General features: G+C 45.2%; 2 protein-coding genes across 3 annotated transcripts in view; one reads left to right on the forward strand and one right to left on the reverse strand.

Annotated features, from left to right (window-relative positions):
- CFAP126 (cilia and flagella associated protein 126) overlaps positions 1-12,331 on the forward strand; it is a 27,986-nt gene extending 15,655 nt beyond the window's left edge. For both annotated transcript variants that reach the window (XM_030303375.1, XM_030303373.2), the window contains exons 2-6: positions 8,947-9,110; positions 10,583-10,645; positions 10,848-10,928; positions 11,413-11,589; positions 11,916-12,331. In XM_030303375.1, the coding sequence (XP_030159235.1) occupies positions 9,084-9,110; positions 10,583-10,645; positions 10,848-10,928; positions 11,413-11,589; positions 11,916-12,233 (666 nt within the window). In that variant the 5' untranslated portion in view covers positions 8,947-9,083 and the 3' untranslated portion in view covers positions 12,234-12,331. The remainder of the gene's footprint in view (positions 1-8,946; positions 9,111-10,582; positions 10,646-10,847; positions 10,929-11,412; positions 11,590-11,915) is intronic.
- Positions 1-13,385, reverse strand: part of SDHC (succinate dehydrogenase complex subunit C) — a 53,477-nt gene that overhangs the window by 2,599 nt on the left and 37,493 nt on the right. The window lies entirely within an intron of this gene.

The following is a 13,385-nucleotide window of genomic DNA, read 5'->3' on the forward strand; positions in this document are numbered from 1 at the left end:
TTACACTGTGGCCAGAGACTACGATTTTATTTTTTTTTTCCCCTTTGAAATTCACTGAGATTTTCTTGATGTGAATGTGCTACATTCTTGTGGATTTTGTGAATGCCTGAGAATGCATTTGGGGAAAAAGTGTATCCTGTATTACCAAAGTTCAGAGTTTCATGTACATTAAATCTTACTTATTATGTTATTTAGGTTTTCTACACCCTTACTAATTTCGTGCTTGCTGCATCTAAGAAGATTTGTTAAAATCTCCAATTATTGGTATGCCTATGTTTCTCCCTGTGTTACATCTAATTCTTTCTCCTTTTTTAAAATTGTGGTAGAACTTTCTCTCTTAAAACAGTTTAGTCAGAACTCTCTTTTCCTGGATAATTACAACTGTAATCCCTCCTTATGTTTTTTTTTTTGTTTTTTTTTTTTTTTAATTTTTTTTTTTCAACGTTTATTTATTTTTGGGACAGAGAGAGACAGAGCATGAACGGGGGAGGGGCAGAGAGAGAGGGAGACACAGAATCAGAAACAGGCTCCAGGCTCTGAGCCATCAGCCCAGAGCCGGACGCGGGGCTCGAACTCACGGACTGCGAGATCGTGACCTGGCTGAAGTCGGACGCTTAACCGACTGCGCCACCCAGGCGCCCCTCCCTCCTTATGTTTAAAAAAAAAAATTCTGGCCTGTTTTTGTTTTTGTCATTTATTTGTAGCCTTCCTGATTTTCCTCATCTCAGATGTGTTTCGTTTACACGGCATACTGTTGGATTTTGTTTCGTTACTCGACGTGAAAATCATTTTCCTTTGATGGGCATGGTGGACTTGTTAGTATATTTATTAACGTGATCAATATGTCTGACTTCAGATCTGTCTTACTATGTTATATTCGTTATATATTTTAGTTTTATGCCATGTGATGTCTTTCACTTGTTTCCTCCTCTCCCTCCTCCCCCCACCCACCTTTTTTTTAAACATACTTTCTGGCATTTAGGAAGAGTTTATATTTTTGTTCTAATGGTCACCTTGATCCTAAAACTTTTATATAATACGTAAGTTCTCTCTCTTTTTGGCTATTGTCTGTGTGAGAACATAGAAGAAATGGATATATTGGTCTCGGCCCCTCCCATCCCTGTTCCCAGCACAGGGCTCCTAAAACCCTTGTAATTTCTTAAGTGATAAGGGCACTAAGAACATCTTTTGTTCCAATAGGTGGTCTCTGACCTTAGTTCCGGACACAGGGCTCCTAAATCCCTTGGAATTTCCTGGGGAGTAGGAGTGTCTTTTGTTCTAATGAGGCGACTCTGGGTGGAATCCTGGGTGAGGGGCTGGTCACCAGAAAGACAAGAGCCAAGATTAGAAGCCTGGAATTTTCAGGCCCACCCCCATTTCCCAGAGAGGGAGGAAGGGCTGGAAGTGGAGTTAGTGATTGATCATGTTTACGCGATGAAGCTTCCATCAAGATCCCAACAGTACAGGGTTTGGAGGGCTCTCCAGGTTGGCGAACACGGGGAGGTGCCGGTGAGGGGCCTGCCTGGAGAGGGCGGGAAGCTCCACACCCCTTCCCGCATCCCTTGCCCTAAGCATCTCTTCATCTGGGTGTTCCTCTGTGTCCTTAATCATATCCTTTTACGGGAGGCTGGTAAACAGTAAGTAAACAGCTTTCCTGAGTGCTGTGAGCCGCTCTACCAAATTAAACTCAAGGAAGGCGTCATGAGAACTTCTCACTTATAGCTATCAGGTGACAATCTGGACCTTGCAACTGGCACCTGAACTGGGGGTGGCTGGAGAGGCGCGGTCTTGTGGGACTGAGCCCTTCGCCTCAGGGACCCGATACGATCTCTAGGTGGACAGTGTCAGAACTGAGTTCAATTGTAGGGCACCCAGCTGGAGGAGCCACAGATTTGCTTGGTGTGGAACCCACACACACATCTGGTGTCGGCAGTGCTGTGAACGTGGTAGCAGTGTGTTTGAAAAACTCCTAATATGGAGAAACAGCAAACCCATCTAGGAGTCTCTCCTTTAAAAAAAAAAAAAAAAAAAAAAAAGTCTTGCTGAGGGGGTGCCTGGGTGGCTGTCGGTTAGGCCTCCGACTTCGGCTTAGGTTTTGATCTTGAGGTTCCTGAGTTCAAGCCCTGCGTTGGGGCTGTCAGCACAGAGCCTGCTTTGGATCCTCTGCCCCTCCCAGCTCATGCTCCCGATCTCTCTTTCAAAAATAAGGAAACATTTAAGACATTATAAAAAAATGAAAAGATTAAAAATCTCTTGCTGAGTACTTTTATACCTGCTAGTCCTAGCTGACGTCTGTACCTGACAATCAGGACGCAGTCTACTTCTTAAATATTCTCCCCGAACTCTCCTCGCTGATGGTTGTACTACATTTACAGGGTTACGAAACCTGACATAAAAGAATACATATTAATGGTTTGTGGAGATTACATTTCAACACGCTGGAGAATAATCGTATCTGTTCTCAAAGGTAGGGCCACCCCGCGTGCTGTCCGAGCACATGGCTTAGCACATGCCGCACTGTGTCCATCACAGCCGCCGCTTTTCTTAGCGGTGCAAGGACACGTAAGTTTAACTCTCACCACTAGTGACACCTATCGGTGTCTCCTCATGTTGGTTGCGCACAGTTTGTTCTCTAGATTCCTCATGAAGGGTTCTGATCAAGAATATTCTTTTCCGGTGTGTGTGGGGAGATGTAATAGTTTCCAATAGAGGGAGCCTTAGATTCCTCGCAGGAAGAAAACAGAATTGGCAACTTATAATCTATAGAGAAGCTTTGAAATAGCTTGTGTATTTGGGCCCTCCATTTCTTCTGTGCTGTGTCTAGAACTGTACTATGTCTGGAACTCTGAGGGAATATACAGAAGCCAGGGGAGATAGATAGTTCAAGGTGGGGCCAGTACTCGGTGGGATAAGATCCTGTTAGCCCAGGAAAATAGCCACAAGCCAGGTTTCTCATCTGAGACTCACCGCCATCTGCCCCAGTAAAGTAGCATGAAGGTACCCTTGGAACTATCTGGAAGAAACCTTCGAGAGCTGATGGTAGGACCAGAGACAGTGATTCAGGAGGTCAAATCGTAATAGATAAGATGCCCAAAGTTTTACTCATAAGGGGTTACTAATGATTTTTCTGATTTAAAAAATTACCGTGGGGGGGGGGGATACATGGAAAGTATAAGTTGCTGACTTTTGGCTGTTATAAACTAGAAAGCACCAAATGAGGGACTTTGTCTAACAACGCAAATTTTTGAGGGAGAAGTTGCTCTAGATCCCTTTAATTTCTGGGAAGGAGTGTGGGGTGAAAGGAAACAACGTGGGAGATGTGATCAATCTATCAAGATTCCAAAATTTGCCTGAGAACTCCGACGCGTTGCTGGAGGGGGTGTAACCCCTTTGGAAGACAATCTGGCAATGGCTATCAAGATGCAACACCCTCTGGGCACCCGGCTGGCTCAGTCAGTGGGGCATCTGGCTCTTGACCTCGGGATCGTGGGTTCAAGCCCCACGTTGATGGGGAGGGTACCTCCAAATAAAACCTTGAAAACAGCGCAATACCCTTTGACTTTATATTTCATTTCTATAAACACATCCCACGAATATACTCAGAGATGCAAAACAACACAAGTACAAAGTTATTCATCTCTGCATTGTTGTAATAGCAAGAAACAAACTAAATGTTCCATAATAGGACACTGATTAGATAAAGTGTAATACATCATCCGTGTAATACTATGCAGTGATAAAAAAGCATGGAGGCTCTTGATACACTACTATGTAATGATATTCAAAATACATTTCTTTTGGGGCGCCTCAGTGGTTCAGTTGGTTAAGCTTCCGACTTCGGCTCAGGTCATGATCTCATGGTTTGTGGGTTTGAGCCCCATGTCGGGCTCTGTGCTGACAGCTCAGAGCCTGGAGCCTGCTTCGGATTCTGTGTCTCCCTCTCTCTCTGCGCCACCCCCCCCCCACTCCCACTCGCATGCTGTGTCTCTCTCTCCCTCTCAAAAATAAACTTTACATTTCTTTTCAAAATGTTTCTTAAAAAAAAAATATTTTTAAGTAATCTTCACACACAACGTGGGGCTCAGACTTACAACCCTGAGACCAAGAGTCGCATGCTCCATCAACTGAGCCTGCCTGGCACCCCAAAAATGTATTTCTTTCTTCCTTTGTTCCTCCCTTTCATTTTTTCTTTCTTTCCTCTTTCTTTTCTTCCTTCTTTCTTTTCCTTTCTCCTTGAAAGTGCAAGCAGGGGAAAGAGAGAGAGAAAAGAAAAGGAGAGAGAGAGAAAGAGAGAGAGAGAGAGAAAAAGAGAGAAAAGAGAGAGAGAAAGAGAGAGAAAGAGGGAGAGAAGGAGAGAGAGAGAGAGAAAGAGAGAGAGGGAGAAAGAGAAAAAGAGAGAGAGAGAAAGAGAGAGAGAGAGAGGGAGAGAATCTTAAGCAGGCTCCGTGCTCAAGCATGGGGCCTGACTCAGGGCTCATTCCCACAACGCTGGGATCATGATTTGAGCCTAAATCAAGAGACAGATGCTCAACCAACTGAGCCACCCAGGTGCCTCCTAAATATATTTCTTAATCTTAAAAGTAAGTAGTATAGCTTGCTATAATTATTGTAAAAGATAACAGTGATGAATAAAATACATGTTTGTATTTATTATTTCTAGTTTTTGTGTAGGTACAAACTACAAAGTGTAGTTTGTAAAACTATACAAGAACTGATCATTGGTTTTGGGAAAGCTATTCCGTATTTTTTTTTAAATTTTTTTTCAACGTTTATTTATTTTTGGGACAGAGAGAGACAGAGCATGAACGGGGGAGGGGCAGAGAGAGAGGGAGACACAGAATCGGAAGCAGGCTCCAGGCTCTGAGCCATCAGCCCAGAGCCCGATGCGGGGCTCGAACTCACGGACCGCGAGATCGTGACCTGAGCTGAAGTCGGACGCTCAACCGACTGCGCCACCCAGGCGCCCCAAAACTTTAAAAAGAAAGGTAAAGCCTATGTTATTTCAGGATGATGGCTGCCAACGAGGGAACGCTGGCTTTCAGAGAGGAAGAAAGCACTCCAGGGAAAAACACAGATGGAGGAAAAGCAATCTCTCTTCATGACCACGTTCTACCTTCTGCATTCTAGAACCCTTTAAGACCCAAACATCTGCTATCTGGGCATATAAGATGTGTCTACCGCTCAAAACGAAGACTCTCCCCAGTTCACACCACAAGGGAACTGAGACGCAGAAAGATGGAGTCACTGTCCAAGGTCACGTGTTCAGGCAAAACCAGAATTTAAACCAGGCAGTTTGACTCTAGGGTCCAGGCTGGTGGTTACCCTCAGCTAGAAACAATTTACACATTACCTACAGATACAAAGCAAACTTGCAACTCCACAGCAGGTGATCTGAATCCAAATGAAAGATTTCCTGAGGTCTAATTTCAGGCATCAGAGAACTGAAGCAAACAATGAAAATATCTTGAGGCATATTTTGTGACTGGGACCCTTATGGGGCCTTCCAGCTCTGAAAGAGTTAAATCTGGTCCAATGAAAGACCATCTCCTGTTCCGGAAGTCAACCGATCAATCTGAAGAAAGACTAAAATTTCAGTACAATTTTATGAGAAGCTTGAAAATTGCCTGTTATTATTTACAATTTCCTAGTCTTTGTGAAATTCTAACTGGAGAGTTGACACGGGTTCAAGCCCGGATTGGATTTTAAAGAGACAACCTAAAATGGTTACCCTTCCCCCAAGAACAATAGGTTAGAGGATCCAGAAATAGACCTAAATAAATTAGGAAATAAAATAAAGGTGGCATTTCAAGTCAGCAAGGAAACCATGGTATATTCAATGAATGATTCCAAGACAGCTAGTTAGGCATGTGGGGCCTGATCTCAGTCTAGTTACCAGAATAAATTCCAGGAGGACTTTAAAGCTAGGGGCACCTGGGTGGCTCAGTTGGTTAAGTGTCTGACTCTTGGTATCAGCTCAGGTCACGATCTCACTGGGCTCTGTGCTAACAGCATGGAGACTGTTTGGGATTCTCTCCCTCTCTCTCTGCCCCTCCCCTACTTGGTCTCTCTCTCTCTCTCTCTCAAAATAAATTTTAAAAAAATTAAATATAAAAAATGGAACTATGAATTATTTTTTTAAACATTCAAATTTACAAAAAGCCATTCAAAGCTTAAGATACAGAAGCACAGAAAGAGTAATCAATTTGACTATGTAAATATTAAAAACACATCCATGGCCAAAAAAAAAAAAAAAAAAAAGCCCACAACAAAAAATTAAATGACAAGCACACTGGCAGGAAATGTTTGCAATGTTTGCAGCATATTTGACAAAAGAACTAATTTCCTTAATATATAAAGAGTTCAAGATTAATAAAAAATGATCAACAGCCCAATTGCAAGTGGCAAAAGACACAGAAGGTTATTTTCAGGGAAAAAAAATATGAGAAATAAAAAGGCTAATAAACATATGGGAAAAAATCATAATTGAAGAAATGCAAAGTTAAAACAATGGCAAGCCATGGTTTGTTCTTTTTTTTTAAGTTTATTAATTAGAGAATAAGCAGGAGCAGGGGAGGGACAGAGACAGAGGTAGAGAGAAAGAATCCTGAGCAGGCTCCACTCTTTCAGCCCAGACCCTGATGCAGGGCTTGAACTCCTGACCTGTGAGATCATGATCTGAGCTGAAACCAAGAGCTGGACACTCAACCGACTGAGCCACCCAGGCGCCCCCAATGATTTACCGCGGTTTACCTCCAACTTTAAGACATAAGGGGCGCCTGGGTGGCGCAGTCGGTTAAGCGTCCGACTTCAGCCAGGTCACGATCTCGCGGTCCGTGAGTTCGAGCCCCGCGTCAGGCTCTGGGCTGATGGCTCGGAGCCTGGAGCCTGTTTCCGATTCTGTGTCTCCCTCTCTCTCTGCCCCTCCCCCGTTCATGCTCTGTCTCTCTCTGTCCCAAAAATAAATAAACGTTGAAAAAAAAAAAAATTAAAAAAAAAAAAAAAAAAGACATAATATGGTGGAAGTGGTTAAAACTGATGGCTGTAGAGTCAGAATACCTGGGATGAAATCCAGGCTCTACTCCTTCCTGGGTATGCCCCGGTTTCCTTGGCTGGGGTGGTTACGAGAGCCAAGTAAGAAAATGTAATAAAAAGCAATTAAAACCGTGGCTGGTATATAGTAACTATGCTCGTTATTGTCAGATTGACAAAAACAAGAAAAACATTAGTAATAGTGTTAGAAAGAGAGTGGAGGACTAGCCCTCTCATGCACTTCCAGGAGATGTACAAACTGGCATAGTATCTTTGGCAACGTGACATTGTCTACTCAACGTTCTAAATGCACAAGCCTTTTGACTTCCCAATTCACGTTTAGGAACGTATCCTATCAATCCCGTACGTTCGTAAGAATACATACAGGTCTATCTATATCTATTCATAAAGATATATATGCATATATAGATTTTCATTGCAAGCATGTCTATAACAGCAAAAGGCTGGAAATAACCTAAATGGTCAAGTAGTTACGACAGCAATAGTAACAGTAATTGCCTCTGAGGAGCAAGACTGGGGGGTTGAAGTCAGGTGGAGACTTGACATCCTTCTGTAAAACTGGAACTCCCCCCACCCCCAGTACATTACTTCTCCCATTAAACAACAACTAGTTAATTCTTAAAAACAAGAATGCGGTCATCAGATAATTACAACTCTATCAGAAGAGCGAACCAGCTGAAGGCAGAAGTTCCATGAGAAATGCAGTTGCTTAACTGTCACTGTGTTTTCAGGACCACGAAGGATACCCTAGAGCACAGTCCTTGGTTCTTAACGGTATCGCCCTAGGGTGCTGAGGACCGCAGGGAATGAGCACACACGTCCTTTCCAGACTTCAGGTTATCCCGGGGTTAACTGCCAGAGCCTACAGAACTAAGGCTCTTTGTACCTCCAATTCCAGAAGCGCAGGAGTGTTCTTATACCCGGTGTGTTGGTTGGGGTGGTGACTTGGGTGGGGGTGGGGGGAGAGGAAGGGAGAAGGGACTGACGACTCTCCCTTATGACGCTGTCTTGGTTCTCCATCATTTCTTTGAACAACTGACTTTTTTCATCTTAACATCTCATGTATAAACAGACTTTACAACTTATGTGGCAGTGCCACTTTCTCATGAATTCTGACAACCCAGTAAATGGATATGCTGATGCCATTTTACAGGAGTCTCAGAGGGCTTGCCCCGTCCCACAAACATTAGGTTTGTGCCCTGGCACCACCACTTAATTCCCCAAATCTGGTGCCTTCCACACCATGGTTTTCTCACCATCCCTGCCCGATCTCCCACCACCAGCTCCTGATCCTACCCCATCCCTGCCGACACCAAGTATCTGTGTTCTTAAGCCCTGAGATTCTGAAGTGATGGAGGAGACAGGAGCCATTTAAGGACAAAGGACAAGAGATGCTTTTTCCTTCTGGGGATAAATCTAAGTCGCGTTTTAAAACATTATTCCTCTGAGAAAATGAAGCAGGGGACCTATAAACAGTTGCCCTCGTACTGAGTACCTCCTATGCAATGACACTGTTTAGACACTTTGCACTTTATCTCATTTACCCTGTAAAGGGAGGCCCTATTATCTTCACAATACAAATGAGTCTACACGAGTTTAGAAGGGAGGGTGGTGCCTGGGTTGCTCGGTCGATTAAATACCCAGCTCTTAGTTTCGGCTCAGGTCACGATCTCATGGTTCAAGGGGTTCAAGCCCCATGTCGGGCTCCGTGCTGATAGTGCAAAGCCTAATTGGGATTTCCTCTCTCCCCCTCTCTGCCGCTCCCCTGCTCACTCTCTCTCAAAACAAACTTCAAAAAAAAGTTTTTTTAAAGAAGAGAGAGGGCTGCTATTTAGCTAATTTTTTCATGTTTATTTACTCTGTCTCTCACATCCCTAAAACGAAAATGAACCTAAGTGTCACGGGAAAGGTTGGAGCAGTGTCATCCGAGAAAGCGAAGAACAAGTAGAAGGGACCGGAAGTAGGCAGTCCCGGAAGGTCAGCCTTCTGCAGTTGCCAGGCAACAAAGGTAAACAGCGAAAAGTGGCAGGATCATGGCCACCAACTACAGTGCAAACCAGGTAAGCTCTTTTCCCATCTCTAACATTTCATCTTGCCTTCCAGACTCCAAGTTTGGACTGACCCTCCCATGGGATTCTGATTACTGAATGGACAGCTGAAAGTGGGGTGAGACTATTTTTCACCTCCTTAGCTCCTCAGGGTAGAGGGCCCAATGACGAGCAAAAGGTATTTCAGGGTTAAGTTTGTAGGATCTAAACAAGAGGTCAGCAAGTCTTTTTTTCTGTAAAGGGCAAAGGGATAAATATTTTATTTTTAGGGCCAAGAGACACAATCAAAGATATTATGTGGGTACTTACATCAGCAAAATATTTTTCCATAAAATTTTGACAAGATTAAAAATATAGTAACTGCATTTTTTTGGTGATACTAATGAAAAAACGATTTTTTTAATAGATCGTGTTTATTTAAGTTCGAGAGAGACTGAGGCAGCACCAGTGGGGTGGGGGAGGGAGAGAGGGAGAGAGGGAGAGAGGGAGAGAAGGAGGAAGGGAGGGAGAGAGAGAAAATCCCAAGCAGGCTCCGCACTGTCAGCACAGAGCCCAATATGGGGCTGGAACTCACAAACTTGCAAGATCATGATCTGAGCCGAAACCAAGAGTCGGGTGCTTAACTGACGAAGCCATCCAGGAGCCCCGAAAAAAATGGAATTCTTATGGGGTGAGAAAACATTTTAGTTAATTGGGATACAAAGCTAGTGTTACCTTTTATCATATCAATCGCAGATATTCATCTATAAAAAACATTCTTAGCTTTCTCAGGTCATCCCAAGACAGACTGGAGGATGGGTTTGGCCCACGGGCCAGTTTGCTGACCCCTGTTCTAGACCAGGGGTCCCCAGTAAAAAGATAATGCGAGTCGCAACGTAACTGAAAATTTTCTAGTAGCTACATGAAAAAAATTAAAAAGAAATCAAATTAAGTTTATTTTATTTTGAGAGAGAGTACGTGTGTGCGCGCGCGCACGTGACCAGGGGAGGGGCAGAGAGGGGCAGAGAGAGGATCCCAAGCAGGCTCCGCACTCTCAGCACAGAGACGAATGTAGGGCTCGACCCCACGAACCAGGAGATCATCACCTGAGCTGAAATCAAGAGTAGGATTCTCAACTGCCTGAGCCACCCAGGTGCCCCCGAAATAAAATTAATTTTAATGATACACTTAGTAAGTCCAAAATATTATTTTAATGTTTAATCAATACTTTAAATGTCTGCATTCTCTTTTTTGTACTGTCTTCATTGTATTTTCTATTTCCAAAGCACCTCCATTCAGACTAGTCACGTTTCAGGTGTCCACTAGCCACATGTGGCTAGTGGCCCATGTTGAACAGCACACATGCACACCAAGAGTACATCCCTTCTACAGTGAGTTAAAGCCTTCAGGTCTTTGGTCCTCCGCTCTCAAGGACTCACCTAGTTATCATTTCCTGGGCATGGGGCCTTTGAGCCTCACAGAGATTCTCGTCTTTCTCTCCACAGTATGAAAAAGCTTTCTCACCCAAGTATCTGCAGAACTGGTCTCCCGCCAAGCCAACAAAAGAGGTATTCATGGGCAGGGCTCCTGCAAGGCCGGTTTCTGATTCTTTACCCCATGTTCTCTGTCACTGACTGGCACCGAACTCCTTTAGCCTGTTCTAAAGTCTAAGACCCTCCTCTCCCTCAGCCCTTACCTCAAGCCCCTAGGACACCTTCTCTCTTTTCCACTCCATTTTCACAAACGCTTCTCTCCTCGCTTCTACCCTAGAGAATTTCTTCCCACGAAGGCTACACTCAGTTTATCGCCAATGATCGTGGCCATCTGCTGCCCTCGGTGCCCCGTTCCAAGGTGAGATACTGATCTTCATCCCTACTGGAAAGGTAAAGAACTGAGGCACAGAACTGGGGTGACCGAGACTGGAGGTTTGCAATCTAGCACAGCCACTATCTGGAAATTAAAATTCCATCTAATTCACCACTGCAACACGACCACCCCCAAACTGCCAGTTTATCCAACACGACAGAGTGAGCACCCAGAATTCCTTACACTGATGAACACCTTCACGTGATGATACTTATGCAGTGGGCACTCTGCCAGACTTAGCCCAAGGACACAGGATTTAATTTAGGCCCTCAGAGTTAATATGCTGAAAAAAATAAGAGTGGCCTAAATGAGAAAGGGGGTAAAGCGAGGGTGGGGAGGCTGTGTCTCGGCCTGATTTCGTCGCCACGCCTCCCGAGGGTACAGGGTGGAAGGGAGACAACAGACCTGCCAACAGGTGCGGTACTGGGAGTGGGGACCCTGCCGCAGGACCGCGTCGTCTTCCTTTTAGGCAAGTCCTTGGGGATCCTTCATGGGCACCTGGCAAATGCCTCTGAAGGTGCCCCCCGCCCGGGTGACCCTGACCTCCCGTACAGTGGCTGGTGCTGCCTCCCTCACCAAGTGGATACAGAAAAATCCGGATTTACTCAAGGCCTCCAACGGGCTGCGTCCTGAAATCTTCGGCAAGGTATCTATTCCTCCCACCCAACCTCAAATCCTATTCCCCCGCTTCTTTTCAACCTCAAAAATGCCTCTTGTTACGGCATCACTATCCCAGCAGGGGGAGCCTCTAACCAGCTCTGTCTTAGCCTGTCTAGTCCCCGTCTTCTGACACCTAAGGAGAGGAGCTAATGACATTTTACGCCCTCCCCACCCCCTCCCCCGTGTAAAATGACCTGATCTGACCTTTTATCCATGGTACGGGGAGAAAGGGAGCTAGAATTCTAAGGATTCTAAGGACCAGGAACGATCTAGGCCTGACCAGAAACATCACTCTTGCATTCTACCTGACAGCCTCAGGACCCAGACAGTCAGAGGAAACTCGGGAAGTGGATCACAAAGACCGTACAACAAGCACCAAGTCCCACCATAATCCCCAACTCCCCAGCTGTAAACCTCAGTTCCCCAGACCAACCCCAAAGCTCACACCCCTCTGCAGGTCACACTCCAGGCCCCCAAAGCCCAGCCATCTCTCCCAAGAGCCCACCTGGGAGCCCGCGCGTGCTGGAGCATTGGGCAGGTCCTAATTTAGCTGAGGTCCAGACGTACAAACCTGGAACTCCGGAGACACCCAGGGACCCCACTGAGAAAACCTGTCTGGAGACTGAGTGAAGGAAGCAAGACCCCTGGTGAGGGATATAGAACGGGGAAATTTCAGGGTGGGAATAAAGGTATGTTTGGAAAATAAACATCATTTGTTGAATCTTTTACTGACTTGGATGTTTTCTTCCTGTTATGGTTGCCCCCAGTAACCTGTTAGTAGGAGGAGGGTTGGAGGAAACAGAATAGGAATAAGAACATGACAGGGGCTTGAGGTGGAATACGTTTTTACACAGGTTGAGTCACTTATACTTCAAAAGTGACCAAGAGTAAGTTGGTCTGAATCGTAGCAAAAGAAATCTCAAACCACCAGTCCCTCACTGCCACCCCTCATTTTTCACCCCGAGCATTCCTACTACAACTTCTGGGTCAGAAGTATAGGCGTTGAGTAGAGGCTGCATGCGTGTGTCTGGAGAAGATGGGGAAGAAAAGGTAAGGAAAGCCAGACACGGGCAGAAGACACTACCCTTGTGTAAGACTTCACACCTGAGGATGGTGAACACACCAGGAAGACAAACTAGAGAGAGCTATAAAAGTGAAACTCAAGCAAACGTACACCCATAGTTTGAAAACTGAAGATACAAAAGTGATTAGAAGACAGAGGGGGAAAAAAAAACACCCTAAAAAACAAAGAGAGATGGTAAGTAGGAATTGAGGGCAGAATAACAAATTTGATGACCACTGGACCCCAACCCCAACCAGTCAAATGGTTAAGAAGCCACCAAAAAAGTTAAGATCCGCTTCCCGGCTTCTAACACCTGTTTACCATTCTCCTGTTCTGCATCGTCCTGGTGCTGACTGTTCAATGCAATGCCCTTGCCGAACCTTTCCCGGTTCTGATGCCAAAACCTTCCCTCATGGACATTTGTCCCTCACTCCAAGGACAAGGACAAAGGACATAGGGTTTAAGCGGAGGAAGGCTACAAAGACTCTTCAGGGCTACTTGCACAAAAAGGGAGAAGCAATCCGCGTGGAAAGCCAAAGACCCCTTGGGGCCGGGAGGAAGACTCTTGTGGCAGCAGGTCCCCGCGGTCTTGGCTTAAGCGAGGTCTTCCTGCCCAACGGCCACCAGTTACACAGTCCCTGTTCCTCCTCTCCAACCCACAGCATTAACCAGTTGGCCAACAAGTCAGACAGACAAGACAGATGTTACCCCCGAGTTTC

Source organism: Lynx canadensis, chromosome F1 (assembly GCF_007474595.2).
Source record: "Lynx canadensis isolate LIC74 chromosome F1, mLynCan4.pri.v2, whole genome shotgun sequence".
NCBI classification, from domain to species: domain Eukaryota; kingdom Metazoa; phylum Chordata; class Mammalia; order Carnivora; family Felidae; genus Lynx; species Lynx canadensis.